The sequence below is a fragment of the Gorilla gorilla genome, chromosome 11 (assembly GCF_029281585.2).
Source record: "Gorilla gorilla gorilla isolate KB3781 chromosome 11, NHGRI_mGorGor1-v2.1_pri, whole genome shotgun sequence".
NCBI lineage: Eukaryota > Metazoa > Chordata > Mammalia > Primates > Hominidae > Gorilla > Gorilla gorilla.
Genome location: NC_073235.2, coordinates 130,566,951 through 130,584,497, shown reverse-complemented (window position 1 = coordinate 130,584,497; position 17,547 = coordinate 130,566,951). Strand labels below are relative to the sequence as shown.

At 40.1% G+C, this 17,547-nt stretch overlaps 1 protein-coding gene and 1 pseudogene across 2 annotated transcripts in view; one reads left to right on the top strand and one right to left on the bottom strand.

The window, feature by feature from the left end:
* Positions 1 to 14,902, bottom strand: part of DAW1 (dynein assembly factor with WD repeats 1) — a 53,380-nt gene extending 38,478 nt beyond the window's left edge. Inside the window, exons 1-2 of one of the 2 annotated variants that reach the window (XM_019021648.4) lie at positions 14,456 to 14,902; positions 197 to 269 (exon numbers count right to left, since the gene is read on the bottom strand). In XM_019021648.4, coding sequence (XP_018877193.3) covers positions 197 to 269; positions 14,456 to 14,495 — 113 coding nt within the window. In that variant the 5' untranslated portion in view covers positions 14,496 to 14,902. The remainder of the gene's footprint in view (positions 1 to 196; positions 270 to 14,455) is intronic. The other variant, XM_055380608.2, reaches the window with a different exon arrangement.
* On the top strand, positions 14,573 to 16,106 carry LOC101138420 (protein Cripto-like; annotated as a pseudogene).
* Positions 16,107 to 17,547: the final 1,441 nt, after the last annotated feature.

Genomic DNA, 17,547 nt, shown 5'->3' with positions numbered 1-17,547 from the left:
CCCTTTTCCCACTTTCTCTTCATTCAGCAAGACCCTCAGATACAACTCCCTGAAACAAACAGAAACTAACACACCACAGAAGAACAATTTTTAAAAAATAATGTATTATCTGCAGTTTATGCAGCTCATCCACACATCACTCTGTGTCAAGGCTTCCCAGCGAACATTTACTTGTTGAATCCTACAGCTTACTTACCTGGGACCAAGATCAAGCAAATCTATGGACTTAGTCTTTAATTCTCCATGTTTTTCATATTCCAACATAATTCCTATAGAAATAAACAAACATGTTATAAAACACTTACGATGACCACCTATGTCAAAAGTTAACCTACCTTGCCACAGTTTTTTCCATTTTTATTTTTAAAATTTTTAATTTTTTAACAAAAAATAAGCAGTGATATCTAGTTCCAAAACAAGATCATGTAGACAAACTTTTCCCCGGTCCTTCCCTCTAAATATAACTAAATACCCTTGAAATTGTCCAACAGACAATGATAAAATAATAGAAAGTTGGATGGAAGAAGGTAGACTGGCTATAGGTTTCAGGGCTTGAGGAACGACTACATGGTGAGATTCCTGGATTTTCTTTTTATCGCTGCATTCCACACCCCAAAACTAGGACAAGAGGGCCCTATTCCCTGACCCACAAATGGGGCCCCTGCAAGCAGTCTGATCCCCCAGTGGAAGCTTGGGGCTGTTCCAGTTCCCAGTGCACATTCTGGGCCCCAGCAGGCAGTTGGATCTGGCTGCAGCCCCATCAACAAAGTCCTGGGACCTCCCAGACCCCACTCCACAGCCAGGCCATTGGTGGACGATCCTATCCACTTGCAAAAGGGGCAACGGTGACATCCAGGGATATCTCAGACCTCATTCCACAACCAGGCACTGAGGCAGCCTCAGCAAAGCCCTGCGTCTCCCTGCCTTCCAGCCAGCAGCATAATCAGGCCGGGAAGTGACCAGGAAGGTCACTCAGTGACAGCAGGCCTACTAGGGAAGTACCTTCTGCACCCTGCAGGTGGCTCCAGCAGTGACTGAGCAGGAGCCTTAGCAGTACCCGAAAAAACAAAGGACAGTAACATTGCAAGGGCCTAGGAAACTACAGACACCATTGTAACTAACGCCCGCAAAAGTAGCCCAAGAGCACATATGCCAAATCTAAGCAGATTTCGCCAAATTAGAAGGTTTAGATAGGATCAAGGATCCCCGTAATAATCAAAATGTCTAGGATACAATTTTTAAAAAATCACCTATTATACCAAGGACAATCAACAAACACCAATACCAAGATGAATCAGAGGTTGGAATCATCTGACAAGGACTTTAAAGAAGATATTATAAAAATCCTTCAATAATCATTTACAATTTCACTTGAAACAAATGAAAAAATGGAAAATCCCAGAAAATATTTATTAAACCAAATGAGGATTATAGAATTGAAAAATATGATAATGAAAATAAAAAACTTGCTAAGTGAGTTCAAAAGTAGAGACGACAGAGAATAGAATCTGTGAACTTGAAGATGGATCCATAGAATATATTCCATCCGAACAGCCCAGCGCTAATAAAAACTGGACAGAGCCTCCTAACCACCTTACTCTACTGCCTCTGTCTGTGGATATAAACTAGTACATCTCAAAAATTTGGCTTCAGGATCACCTTACACTCTTAAAAATTATTTAGGACACCAAAGAGTTTTTGGGTTTTTTCCATATTAAAAACTAAAATTGAGAAATTTTTTAAATATTTATTAAGTTGTTTTAAAACAACAGTAATTCATAGCATGTATTTTTATAAAGTTTTTGTAAAAATAACTATATTTTCTTGCCCCTAAAAAGACTAAGAAGAGTAGCACTGTTTTATACTTTCACAAATCTCTAATATCTGGCTTAAGACAATGGATTCTCATCTCTGCTTCTGCATTCAAGCTGCTGCTAAATGTTTTAAACAAAGTATAAGAAAAGAATGTAGTCAGACACTGATACGTAGTTGAAAAATGAAGGAGTATTATAATTGCCTTTTTATATCATTGTGAACATTTTTTGATATTATATTAAAACACAACAAATGGTAACTTCTTAAAATTAGTTGCAATATAGAATCTGAAACCATATTAGTGAATTTTCCATATGCTTGCATTAAACCTCATTGGTCTATTTCACACTTTCGATGGATCTTTTATTCATGCATGGTCCATGCATAATCATGCACTGGACATTTGAAAAATACTGATCTACTAAGTTATGCATATATTGTAACTGTTGACATATTTCATCACACAGTATCAGAAAGTAACATTTACCATTTTCACTACCAATTTTTATCATAAGAAAACTCTTACTGTTGGTAAGCTGTCAAGATTATGGTGGTAAACAAAAGTTTTCTGAACTTATACTTTTTGCTTGAAAGCTAAAATATATCACTAGCAAGAAATGCTGATATTTTTGCTTGAAAGTTGTGGGCTCACATTCTTCATTTTCAAGAAAATGTCTGCCAAAATGTCTGAGTCTGAAAACCATGTTGTTTCTCAGTCACTCTTTCAAGTAAAAACGCTTTTCCATGAAAAAAAGTTGGTTCATCTCGTAATTCAAGCAACCACCTATATTTTCCTTAAGACAACTGTATTAGTTTATTTTTATATTGCTATAAAGAACTGCCCAAGACTGGGTAATTTATAAAAGAAAGAGGTTTAATTGACTCACAGTTCCTCATGGCTGGGGAGGCCTCAGGAAACTTACAATCATGGTGGAAGGAAAGGAGGAAGCAAGGCACCTTCTTCACAAGGTGGCAGGAAGAGAATGAATGCAGGAGGAACTACCAAACAATTATAAAACCATCAGATCTTGTGAGAACTCACTCACTATCATGAGAACAGCATGGGGGAACTTCCCCCTGATCCAGTTACCTCCACCTGGTCTCTCCCTAGACATGTGGGGATTGTGGGGATTATGGGAATTATAATTCAAGATGAGATTTGGGTGAGGACACAAAGCCTAACCATATCAACAACTATCAGACTTCACTGTAGAGCAGAAGTGCTTTCTTAGTACTTCCTATTTCATCACCTGGAATACTCAAAATACATGCACTCCTATGTTAATATTTTGCTACATTAATAATTTTTACTGCTTCATCAAGGAAATCCTCAAGCAGAACTAGGTTGTTCTGTTGGGATTTTTTTTGTTGTTTTCCTATTGTGAGTGTGTGTCAGTGAAGAATAAATACAGTGACCACTATTAGAGTTTGGTGTCACTGCCTCGATTTGTAGTAAGGCACCAGCAGTTTCACATTCCACTGCTTCTGCACCATTAGTGACAATGTCAGCACAGTGTAGAAAAGGAAGTAACATCTTATTGTTATTATGAAAAATAAGTTTGACCTTGAGACCCTGCTGAAAGTGTTCAAGGGTTCCCAGGAGTCCTCTACAGTTTGAGAATCACTGCTATAGACCACAGTTTGATATAACAGATATAATTTAGCAGTATTTCAGATCAAGGGAAAATAGGAAATGTTGCCAAAACACTCTATTTACTTTTCAAAAGCACTGAGCCATTGAGAAAGAATGTGGCAGAGGCCAAGTGCAGTGGCTCACGCCTGTAATCCCACCACTTTGGGAGGCCAAGGCAGGTGGATCACTTGAGGTCAGGAGTTTGAGACCAGCCTGGCCAACATGCTGAAACACCGTCTCTAATAAAAATACAGAAATTAGCTGGCATGATGGCAGGCACCTGTAATCCAAGCTACTTGGGAGGCTGAGGAAGGAGAATCGCTTGAACCCAGGAGGCGGAGGTTCCAGTGAGACAAGATTGCACCACTGCACTCCAGCCTGGGCGACAGAGTGAAACTCTATCTCAAAAAAAAAAAAAAAAAAAGAATGTGGCAGAGTTAAAAAGTGTATACTTGGCATCAGATAGATCTTCAACCCCTTATTTATGTCACGATCTGGCAAATGTCAATTTTCTCATCTATGAACCTATAAGTTTGCTGGTTGAGATTAAATAAGATGTATATGAAGCACCTGGCATAAAGTCTTAATGAATAGTGCTTATTTTCTAGCTATTAATCAAATGCTACCTTGTGGCATATGCTACATGGTCACCTTGTATTACTTAAATTGCATTTATGCCTTCTCTTTCCAGTGAGATTGTAACATCTTTGAAGAAGGAAACATATCCATGTTATATGCTTCCCTATATTCCCAAAAAGACCCTTCTCAGGGCAAGTCATGATTTAAGCACAGCAGGCCTGTGATTTGTGTTCAGGTTCAAGTACGAGCAACACATTCAGATCCCTCTCTGAATTCCATTTCTCTATCAGCAGTGCCTGCCGTTATCTAGTATCTTCACGATCTTTCAAAATGCTCCAGCAGTGCTTGCCGAATACATGAACTAACTGGTGGATGATGGGAAGACTGTCCTCAAATTGCTTAATGCATTGGACATTCTCTGTCCTTATAGCACCTGGCCTTTCAGAAATAATCAATACTATAAAGAATATGTCCTCCTTCCTCAAATATACCCTCTTTAGGCTTTTTATAAAATCTCTTCTTTCTCTTTTTCCAATCACTTTGTTATTTTTTGTTCTCCTTTGTCCTCTTTTGCCTGACCTTTAAACACTAAGCATCTTTAAACTTCAGGTCTACAGATTCTTCTCTTCTCACCTTACATTAAATTCATCGGTACCATGTCTTTAATTACCATCAACATGCTGAGTATTAATTGCAAATCTCCAGTCTATATCTCCTCTGAGTTCCAGATACATAGACGTCTCCCTATCACCTTAAAGAGTTCAGGATCTTCTCCTTCAACACTGCTTCTCCTCTGGAGTTTCTTCCTCAGTGTTGGACATCACTACCCACTCAGCTGCACAGCTATGATCTCTCAGAAGGAATTTTTCTCAACCCTGTCTTGCTGCACGGATGTGCTGAAACCTAAACAGGTAATCCTAGCAGCTGTTGCGTAATGAACTGCAAGATTTTAGAACAGAAAAGTAATTAAAAATGCTTTTAGTGACTCAAGAAACTGCCCAGAACACTACAGCACAGCAAGCAAATGCTAGTTAGAGGATAGTTTGGCATAATTTTGTTTTGTTGTTTTCCCCCCAGGAAGTAGTTCTTTTGTACTAAAGACCTGAAACCAAACTCTAGTATCAAAAGCAAACTTAAAAAGAAAAAAAGAAAGATTCTGTGGAGAGCCAACCAGTACTTAGTTCCCTAGAGTAAAAAAAAAAAAAAAAAAAAAAAAAGACTGTTCGTGTCACATTAAACTTTTCAGCAAAATATGGACATTACAGCATTGTTAAAATATTTTTAAACCTAGCTGTATGCCACATGTTATAAAAAAGATTTAAGGTGCTTACAAAAGATAAATAGAATAAAAAAAGCTAAGACTGGAAGAAGATAAGAAAGAGATGCTGTATCCATTGAAGATACAGTTAATGGCAAGATCACATTTATAATTGCAAAGAAAATTACTGAATATCTAAATATAGAATTAACAAGAAATGTGCCAATCCTAAATGTACTATTGAATATAAAAGAAAATTGTGATAAATGAGGAGGCACATTTCTGGATGAGAAAACCCAAGGCTGTAAAGATGTCAAATTTATGAAGTTAATGTAATTATAATAATTTTACTTTTTGAAATGTGAAAATTTACTCTACCAGATATTACAATGAACTATAAAACAATAAAGTATGGTTTTGATACAAAATTAGATCAGTATAATAAAATCATCTATGCATCAAAATTTAAAAATAAAGTGAAGGTAATATTTCAAGTTAATAGAGAAAGAATGTATTGTTCAATAAATGATGTAATAATATTTCAAATTAATAGAGAAATAATGTATTGGTCAATAAATGATGCAATAATCAGTTGGATTTTTTGAAAAGTTAATAAAATAGATTTCTGCCACAAACAATGTACAAAAATATTCCAGGTTGATTACAAATTTTAATATTAAAAATAAAATATAAAATATTCTAGATAATATAATGGATTTGTCTCTTAGTGTCTGTAATCACCTTTGTAAGTACATGAAATACAATAGCTATAAAAGAAAAAATTGACAAATTTGTCTAAAATAAATTACAAGCCTCTGTACAATAAAAGATACCACAAAGTTAAAGGCAAATAATAATCAGCAAAGAAGTTTCAACCATAACCACAAAGCTTTAAGAACTTAATATCCCATTACTGGGTATATACCCAAAGGACTATAAATCATGCTGCTATAAAGACACATGCACACATATGTTTATTGCGGCACTATTCACAATAGCAAAGACTTGGAACCAACCCAAATGTCCAACAATGATAGACTGGATTAAGAAAATGTGGCACATATACACTATGGAATACTATGCAGCCATAAAAAATGATGAGTTCATGTCCTTTGTAGGGACATGGATGAAATTGGAAATCATCATTCTCAGTAAACTATCGCAAGGACAAAAAACCAAACACTGCATATTCTCACTCATAGGTGGGAATTGAACAATGAGAACACATGGACACAGGAAGGGGAACATCACACTCTGGGGACTGTTGTGGGGTGGGGGGAGGGGGGAGGGATAGCATTAGGAGATATACCTAATGCTAAATGACGAGTTAATGGGTGCAGCACACCAGCATGGCACATGTATACATATGTAACTAACCTGCACATTATGCACATGTACCCTAAAACTTAAAGTATAATAATAATTTAAAAAATAAATAAATAAATCAATAAATAAAATAAATAAAAATAAAAAAAGAACTCCAAAAATGATTTTTAAAAAGAAAATTGGACAAAAGTCAGGAGCGGTCAACTTACAAAGACAGACAATGACCAATAAACAAACCAAAACAAAAAGTCCCTAACTTCGTTATTAAGAAAAATTACAAAACAAAATAGATGTAAGTTTTACCCATCAAATTAGCAAAGATTACAAAGACTGATAATATTCCACATCAGCAGCTTGAAGACACAGGCACTGTCACGTGTTAGGTGGCTTCTTTCAAGGCATGACTGCATCTTCAGGGGGATGAGGCTCATCTTAGCTATTCCTTGATGTATTTTTCATTATTTGACTATACATAAATATTTTATAAAAGTAAGAGAAGCCAGGCATGGTGGCTCATGCCTGTAATTCCAGCACTTTGGGAGGCTGAGGCAGGCAGATCACTTGAGGCCAGGAGTTCAAGACCAGCCTGGCCAACATGGTAAAGCCCTGTCTCTACTAAAAATAGAAAAAAATAGCCAGGTGTGATGGCACACCCCTGTAGTCCCAGCTACTTGGGAAGCTGAGGCACGAGAATCGTTTGAACCCAGGAGGCAGACGTTGCAATGAGTTGAGATTGTGCCATTGCACTCCACCCTGGACAAAAAAAAAAAATTAAATTTAAATTTAAAAAGTAAGAGAAAAACAAGAAAATAGAAAAAATGATAGGGATCAACATATTTTCTTCTTCATTTTGTTAGAGACAGAGTCTTGCTCTGTTACCCAGGCTGCAGTGCAGTTGTACAATCATCACTCACTGTAGTCTCGAACTCCTAGGGACCCATGCCATTCTTCTGCCTCATTTTCTTGAGTAGCTAGGACTATAGGCCCATGCCGCTATGCCCAGCTAATTTTTTAATTTTTTGTAGAAACAAGATCTCACTATGTTTCTCAGGCTGGTCTTCAACTCCTGGGCTCAAGCCATCCTCCTGCCTCAGCCTCTCAAAGTGCTGGGATTAAAGGCAGGCACCACCATGCCCACTTGATCAACATTATTAGAATATAAACCCTTGAAGATCAAGATCCCTAAAAAGCTATTTGAAAATTCAAGAAAGCTACATATTTTAAACATACAAGGTCTGTATCAACGCGAGGTGTCATTATCATCAAGGGAGTGTTTCTTTCTGTACTATAATTTTAGATTTTTTGCATTATATATGAGGGTATTTACTATGTGCTATTTATTATTGAGGAAATAAATGCTTGAGTAAATAAATGATGTACACAATGAATAAGCAATAAAATAATAATCTGTAACTCAGAGAAAGGTTGGAAAGAATTAGCACTTGGCAGTCCACAGAGTATGATCTAATACCCTAAGGAAATGCATTTTTAACATTTTAGCAAATAAGTTAACAAAAGTCTGCTTTCTTTATTCACTACTTGTTTGTAATAAAGTAAAAAGGTTCGAAGTCTTCAAGCTGACTACTAAAAATTGGTGGGGATGCTGTACAAATGGATCTGGAGAATACACTACAAAATTGAAACATGTACATTTGACTGCTTCGCTGTGACAAAACCTCTAGGCCAGGGGTCCCCCGACCCCACTGGGCCCTGGACCAGTACCAATCTGTGGCCGTTAGGGCCCAGGCCACACAGCAGGAGGTGAGCGGCAGGCGAGTGAGCATTACTGCCTGAGCTCATTCAGCCTCCTGTCAGATCAGCAGCAGCAGCATTAGATTTCCATAGCAGCAGGAACCCTATGGTGAACTGTGCATACAAGGGATCTAGGCTGCACACTCTTTGTGCAAATCTAACTAATGCCTGATGATCTCAGGTGGAACAGTTTCATCCCAAAACCATCCCCCTGGTCTGTGGAAAAACTGTCTTTCATGAAACCAGTCCCTGGTGCCAAAAAGGTTGTGTAACATTGATCTAGGCAATATGTTCATCCCTCTCATTACTGAGCTCCAATATGAGCAAAAGGCTGTGATATGTGCCATGAAGAATAAAAGCAGAAAACAAACAGTCCAGGAGCAGTGGCTCACGCCTATAATCCCAGCACTTTTGGAGGCCAAGGCAAGTGCATCACTTGAGTTCAGAAGTTTGAGACCAGCCTGGCCAACATGGTAAAACCACATATCTACTAAAAATACTAAAATTAGTTGGGTGTGATGGCACATGCCTGTAATCTCAGCTACTCGGGAGACAGAGGCAGAGGTTGCAGTAAGCCAAGATTGTGCCACTGTACTCCAGCCTAGCTGACAGAGCAAAACTATGTCTCAAAAATAAAAATAAATAAACAAAGATGCTGCCAGAAATACATGCTTTTCTTCAGTGACTGTTTCCCATAGTATCTTAATAATCTTGATTTTCCCTTGATTGTGCATTATTCAATAAATATAATTCCCAAAACACTTAGGTAAGAACCCTCTATTCCTCAAATTTTTCAGTATATTAAAAGGGCATGCTTCAAATGATATTAGTATTCTTTACTTAGATTATATATTCAATCAACAGAAACCTTTAAAATGCTCAGAATGTTAACTAGTTTAGTTAATGTTGACTTAATTCCTTCTCCTGGTCTGAGAACTATGGACTTCACACAATAAATGAAATATAAAAATTGTCATAACTGAGTTAGCTGAAAAGCACATAGTCAACACCCACTCTTCCCAAAGCAAAGAGCTTATGAATTAATAAATATGACCAAGATGAAAAGGAATGTCCCATGTTTGGTTAGCCATGTCACTGGCATGTACATTTAGCCTTTGGGAATGTAGGCAGGGAGAGGGATAATTCAGTAGATAGCAGCAAGACAATGCCCCTGACCTATACGTTATTCAAAAGAAAGCGGGAGGGCGAAAATCAGAGGATTAGGAGGCAAAACAAAACTGCTCTATATGCAGAAGGGATAAAGGCAGCACGGGAATGATTCAGTGGAATAATTTTTTCCTATCTGATAATGCTATTATTGAAACACCCACCTGCTATTCAGTAGTATCTTGGAAACTTGCATATGATTTGGCTCACCAAAGATTGGAATTCAGAAATTAAATGTCAAGCATGCTAAGTAATATGACCTCATTATAAGATAAGCATTAAGGCAATAGTTGCAAACATGAGTCAAGAGAATTACGTGAGCCTAAGAATCCTAGGCTTGGCCGGGCACAGTGGCTCACGCCTGTCATCCCAGCACTTTGGGAGGCCAAGGCGGGCGGATCACGAGGTCAGGAGATCAAGACCATCCTGGCCAACAGGGTGAAACCCTGTCTCTACTAAAAATACAAAAAAAATAAATTAGCCTGGCGTACTGGCGGGTGCCTGTAGTCCCAGCTACTCAGGAGGCTGAGGCAGGAGAATGGCATGAACCCAGGAGGTGGAGCTTGCAGTGAGCCAAGATCATGCCACTGCACTACAGCCTGGGTGACAGAGCTAGACTCCATCTCAAAAAAAACAAGAGAATCCTAGGCATTTAGAGCTGAAGTAGATCAAAGATCACTTATCTGGCCCTTTCCCACTTCAGGAAGAGTTTGAGGCATTCTGCTTAACACACATCATCTCATTAAACTCACTTATTCAACAAAAACATTAATGTCATTTTATGCACCAGGCTCTCCTCTGGGTGCTAGAGATAAGGAGCAAACAAAATAGACAAAGTTCCTACCTTCATCAATCTTTTATTCTCGTGGGGAAGAATAAGCAAAATAAATGAGTGAAACAATGATGAGTTGGATTAAGATAGCCCCAAGGAGGAAAGACAAACCAGGGAAAGGGGCTGTGAAATATCATGGGAAGAAGATAGAAATGCTCAGAAAGGAGACATCTAAGTCTTCACTTTACACAATTTTGAGGAAAGACTTTAAAAATATGGGGCACTAGTGATACAAATGTCCATGGGTAGATTATTCGAGGCAGAAAGAACACCAACTGCAGACCCTGGGTGGGGACACCTCTGCCCCATCCAAGGAACACCAAGGAGAGGAGTGTTGCTGGAGGGAAAAGTCGAAAGTGGTGAGGTCAGGGAAGCAACAGGGGGTGAGATTTTGCAGGGCCTTGGGGATCATGGCCCTTTTACTTTAAACGAGCTGAGAAGTCATTGGAGGGCTAGAGCAGAAGAGTGACATGGTCATATTTATGTTCTAACAGAGCCATCCCATTGCCATATAGACTGAAGAGGGGCAAGGGTGGAAGGAAGCTTTCAAGCTAAAAAGAATGGTAGTGGTCAGGTAGTAGAAATTGTTGGATTCTGCATATATTTTGGAGGCAGGACTAGCAGGATTTGTTAGTGGATGTGGAGATGAGAGAGAGGAGACAAGGAAGAGTCCAAAATGTTTGGCATGAGTAAGTGGAGAAATGGAGCTGCAATTTGCTGAGATGGGGAAGACCATGGGAGACCCCCATATGAGATGTATGGTGGACATTCAAATGAATGTGTCGGGTGGGCACTCAGGTACTCAGGACTATGCGGGATGGTTTGTTTTTTGTTTTTTTGTTTGTTTGTTTGTTTGTTTTGAGACAGAGTCTCGCTCTGGCACCCAGGCTGGAGTGCATTGGCATGATCTTGGTTCACTGCAACCTTCACCTCCCAGATTCAAGCGATTCTCCTGCCTCAGCCTCCTGAGTAGCTGGGATTACAGACCCGCACCACCACACCTGGCTAATTGTTTTGTATTTTTAGTAGAGACGGGGTTTCACCACGTTGGGCAGGCTGGTCTCGAACTCCTGACCTCAGGTCAGGATAGTTTTTAAGCCTTGAGAATGGATGAGATTGCGTAGTGTATGAGTGTAGATAGAAAGGAGAAATCCAAGGTTGGGGCTCTGGAGCACTCCAACATTAAATAATCAAAAAGAAGAAGAGGAACCAACAAGATAGACACAGAAGAAGTGACGTGAGACAGGAAGGAAAATAGAATATGTGTCCTGGAAGCCAAAGAAAAGCAGAGTGGTTGAATGCTGCTGTCAGGTCAAGGCAGGCAAGGACTGTGGCTTGGCCAGTGGATTAGCAATGTGAATGTCATTGGAGATCCTAAAGTGGGCAGTTTCAGTGGGGCAATCAGCGTGAAAACATGATAGGAAGGGAGGACAGCACTTGGGGAGAGTATTCTTCCAAAAAGTTTTCTCTACTCTGAAGAGAAAGAATCAAATAAGATAAGAAGCTGGAAGGGTCTAGTAGACCTGTGAGGTGGTGCTGTTGTCACCATGTACCCATGCTTTGATAGAATAAAACAAATTGCCCAAGTTTTTTTATTATTGTAGATGGTGAGAAGCCGTTATTCTGAACCCAGAGCTCATATTCTTAACCTACGCTCCACAACAAAGGGATGAAAGCAAGAGCTTCATTTATTGGTACATCTATGGGAACCAGCACAGGCCTATGGGCAAAAAGAGCCGAAAGAAAATTATGGAATACTTAAAGGAAACAGACTATCAGTCTTAATTTTAAATTTTCTATATACTATATACCTATGCCTAATTTAAATTTCGTAGATACTCTCAGCCTGATGCAGTGGCTCACACCTGTAATCCCAGCACTTTGGGAGGCCAAGACAGGTGGATCACTTGAGGTCAGGAATTCAAGACCAGCCTGGCCAACATGGTGAAATCCCGTCTCTGCTAAAAATACAAAAATTAGCTGGGCTTGGTAGTGCACACCTGTGATTCCAGCTACCTGGGAGGCTAAGGGATGAGAATCATTTGAATCCAAGAGGTGGAGTTGGATTGCACCACTGCACTCCAACCTGGGTGACAGAGCAAGACTCTGTCTCAAAAATTAAATTAATTAATTAATTACATAAAATAAATTTATCTAGATACTGTCATATATATAGCTTTCTCATATTATTTTAACTGGAATTCTATGAAGGAGAAAATGCATGTCTTTTCTACAAATGTCAACTTCCCATTGGAGAAAGTAGCTGTCCAGGATCGGTCTTCCAGGGAGGCAGAAGCAGCATCCCTTAAGATTTTCAGTGTTTATTTTCAGTAATTTCCATACCTGACCTCTCATCAAACACATCCATTTATCCATACATTCATTCAACAAACATTCCTGATCTTCTATGTCACCAAATCTCTTCTGGAAGCTGAGGGTGCTACAATGATCAAACCACACTAAGATCTTAGTTCTCACGAAGTTTACATTAAATGGGAAAGGGGCAGACATTTGAAACAAAACAAGTAGAGTTTTGGATGATGACAAATAGAATTTTTAAGCACTTTATGGCATAGAGTAAAATCAGCGCAGGCTACTTTGAGTAGGTAGGAAAGTCTCTTCAGGTGGTTGACATTGATTGAAACTGAATGAAGAAAAGGAAGGAGCTTTTCCTAGCTCTAGGGAAAGCTGGGTCCAAAAAACGAATGAGTGAAAGGCCCTCTCTTAAGTCATAGAAGAACAAGCTAAAGAAGTCAGAAGTATAGTGAGGGTAGACAAGTGAAGTGTTAGAAGTCAGCAGCACAGGATGAGCCAAATCCCACAGGTTGTGGATCGTATTCTAAGCATGATAGGAAGCTATTGGAGATCTTGAATTCAGATCCCACTGGCTCCTAGTGGCAGATGGATTGTAGGAGATGAGGGCGAAAACCAGGAATCCAGTTGAAAAGCCACTGGAGTGGCTCAGCCAAAGGGAATGGTGGCTGGAATGGAGGGTTGGACTAGGTTGGCAGCTGGAAGGGATATTAGACCAAGAAATCTGTGCTATGGAAAGAGGGATAATCTGATGGATTCACAGAATATTTTGGACTTAGAGCTGGCAGAATGATAAAGAAATGCCGGGGGTTGGGGGGGTGGGGGAGGCAGTGAATGATCACAGGAGAGAAACAAAAAGTGACCACCTAGGTTTCTGGCAAAAAACAGGCTGGGTGATGATGCCTTCTACTGGCAGGGCACAGTTTGAGGAAGCAGCAGGATTGGGATGGGACTGGAAAAAAGAAATCATGAGATCTCCGTGCGATACCTCATCGGCGATGTTGACCAAGCAGTTGGATGTGTTGCGGGGAAAAGTGAGATACTCAACCTTAAATTCAAGTCCCACCCCTCATAAAGCCATTCTAAACAAAACCGGTCCAAAGTATCTTACCCTCCTTTGAAATCTTTATGACACTTCCTATCCAAACTTCACTGGGCAAGTGTATTTGGTTATCTTCTGCCTTGTGGCATGTTTTGCAGATTTTTTCTTTTTTCTTTTTTCTTTTTTCTTTTTTTGCAGATGTTTCTAATTCAGAAGACGAGTTCTGAATGAGAACCCAAGAATTGCACTCCTATTTCTGTCCCTAAGAAGCTGGGTGATCAATGGGTGTCACTTATTCTTTAAAGGTGACCATGTCCTCACCTAAAATTAGTTAGGCAAGGATTAGGTAATTAATGTATTGCTTATGTTACTAAGTAATAGTTAAGTAATTTATTTCATAATTACTTCACTCACTGAAATCAAGCACTATGAACTTCTTTAAAGGTCCATAGCACAGAGCACAAAGCGTGTACGCAGTAGGCACTCAATAAATGCAGACGGACTGATATGCACAGTCAAGCTAAACTCTTTAAATTCCTAAAAGAGTAATTGTTAATGTTTTGAGGAAAAGTCCGGCATCTGAAGGAATGAGGGGCACAGGTTGGGAAGTGCCCGACTTCCTGTCCCACCTGGGGACCCCGCCGCCTTTCAGTCGCCGCGCCCTCCTCCGCCCCAAACCCTCCCAGTCTGGGAGCCCAGGGTCCCACGTGGGGATGACGGGGCCGGGCTGGTGCGTACCTGGCGGGTAATACCGGAGCAGGAGGCTCTTGAGCTTCATTTTCTTGCTCTCTTACCCCCGGCCGATGGGCTTCGTAGCCTTGGAAACGGCTAAACAGCAGCGGGACCCGGGTGCGCATGCGCAGGTTGCACCGAGCGGTCCTGGGGCGCAGAGCTGGCAGGTCTGGCTCCGCGGACGGTTGGTGGTGACCCGGGGCTCCGGCGCGCGGGGGGCGAGTGTTCTGGAGGTGTCTAGAGTGAAAGAGGTGAGGGCACCTCTTGTCCTCACTAAGGGCGACCTCAGAGGAGCTAGGCATGGCCGGGAACCGACGGCCTAGGCCACAGCCTGGGCTGCATGCGCTTTTTTAGCACACTGCGTTTCCCAAAAGGAAGGCTGGGAGGAAAAGCCCATCGCTAGTTACTACTCTGGGGCCCCAGCCCGTGCCCTGTCCTTGTCCTCCCAAAAGAAAAATGACCTCAACTTAATATTTTGCATTTCCTGACTCTGTGCCCTACATTGCTTTAAACGGTGTATGCACACATACTCATACAATCCTAACAAGGTGCGAGTTATGCACCACTTCTTAAGGATGAAGTAACTGAGAATTAGAGAAAGTGGAGAACTACCAGAGGTCGCAGCCTAAATGGATAGGTGGGAATGGAAGGCAGGTGCTTCGGAACCTATACCAGAAAGCCTACACCTGTGCTCTCAACCTGGGCTTAAAACTCTCCAGGCCTTCATGCGGCTTGTCCAATTTCTTGCCAGCATCGTTGTTTGCCTGCCACGTTTCCATCAGAAAGCCTGCGGAGAGACAGAGTCAGCCAGCCAGCTTGTCAATTTCCTTTAAGGAATTTGGCCTCAATTGGAATTTCTCAAACTTGAGTAATTCCTGTGTTATCTGCGCAACTATGAGCCATATCTCTCCTTACCTCTTCCAGAGATCCATACCTAAGTTTTAAGTTCTTAAAATGTCTCTAGATTGACTCACTTATTTTACTTCACTTTGTAAAATGTAATTTTAAAAATTACCTTTACTTTTACAGTTACTGGCTGTTTACTGAAAATTATATGAAATTTAATTCCATCTGTGAAGTTTTTATTTCTAAATTTAAAATTATATGAAATTTTCAGTAAACAGCCAGTAACTGTAAAAGTAAAGGCAATTTTTTAAAGGCGTTGAATTGCTTGTTAAAGGCTGGGCCATCGGGAACTTGTGCGTCCATCTCAGGGAGACCTGGCCTTCAGAGATGACAGCATTCAGCCCCAGGAGGAGCCTGCAATTCGTCCTCGGTCTTCCCAGCTTGTGCCCCCCATGGGGATACAGGACAGTAAGGAGCCAAACAGAACCTGCTGCCTGAATGGGGGAACCTGCATGCTGGGGTCCTTTTGTGCCTGCCTCCCCTCCTTCTATGGACGGAACTGTGAGCACGACATACGCAAAGAGAACTGTGGGTCTGTGCCCCATGACACCCGGCTGCCCAAGAAGTGTTCCATGTATAAATGCTGGCACGGCCAGCTCCGCTGCTTTCCTCAGGCATTTCTACCTGGCTGTGATGGCCTTGTGATGGATGAGCAACTCATGGCTCCCAGGACTCCAGAACTACCACCGTCTGCATGCACAACTTTTATATGCTAGCTGGCATCTGCCTTTCTATACAAAGTTACTATTAACTGACATTGACCTATTTCCAGAAATATGATTTTAGATATCATGCAAATTTCATGACCAGTAAAGGCTGCTGCTATAATGTCCTAACTGAAAGATGATCATTTGTTAGTTGCCTTAAAATAATGAATACATTTCCAAAATGGTCCCTAACATTTCCTTGTTACCAAATACTTCTTACCTCTTTGCCCTGCCCTCCCCACAAAAACTACTTCTTTTTTCAAAAGAAAGTCAGCCATATCTCCATTGTGCCTAAGTCATGTTTCTTGATACATGTAATTCTACCAAGGTCTTCTTAAAATGTTCTTTTAAACAATTGAATTATTATCTTCAGATTATTAAAGACCAATCCTAATGTGGACCTTAGGATACAGTTTTGAGTAGAGTTGATAAAAATCAATTAAAATAGTCTCTTTAAAAGGAAAGAAAGCCTCTTTAAGGGGAGGAAACAGAGGGCTGAAGGAATGGAAGTTCATCTGCATGTATGCAGGGAGACTGGGTAGGAAAGAGGAAGCAAATGGGAGAGAGAGGTTGGAAAACATAAAATGGGTTACTTGATGGTGATTAGGTGGGTGTAGAGAAGAAAGTTAAACGGCTAAATGGAAGGGCAAGTTTCCGTCATCTATAGAAAGCTATATGAGACAAGGACTCCGATTTTTTTCCCAAAGGTGTTGTAAAAAGAATGAAGTCTCCTTATAAAAAAACATTATACCTCAATGTCCCCAAGAAGATTGCTTAATAAATTATGTTTCCTCCAAGCTATGCAATTCTTTTAACTGTTGTAGAAGAGAAAATGTTCACAATATATTTAGTTGTAAACCAAATGATAAAACTACATACTGTAAAGCCAACTTTTAAAATACATTATATATATGCGTATGCCCAGTAAAAATGGAAAATATATTGACCTAAAGGCATTGAATTACTATATACTACTATATATTACTATATTACTATATACTAATTACTATATACTGCCAAAGACTCTGAACCCAAAACCATCCCTTTCTTTGTAAACAAAGGAAGGAAGAAAGGAAAGAAAGAGGGAGGGAGGGAGGGAGGAAGGGAAGGAAGGAAATTAGCAACTGTTTGAGATTGTTAAGACAGGCTACAAGACGGAATAGCACTCAACTGAGCCTTCCTACTTGATGTGTTCAGAAGATTGAAAAGATCGTTGAGATAGCAAAGCCTTTGCTACTAAGTGACACAATTTAACCCAATATAAACGTGCAAAAAAGAAATCATCTTTTTCTCACCAGTAGTAAGCATCCCATACTTGGAAAACAGGGAACCATATGAAATCCAAGCTCTCTCCCAGCTCAAACTTTCTCCTAGCCATTAAGACACTCTGGAAGGACTTACAGAGGGAGGGGCAAAGAGTTTGTTCTACAGAAATGAGAAAGTCTTTCGTAGATTTTGGTCACCTATGTTATTGCTTGTGCTCAT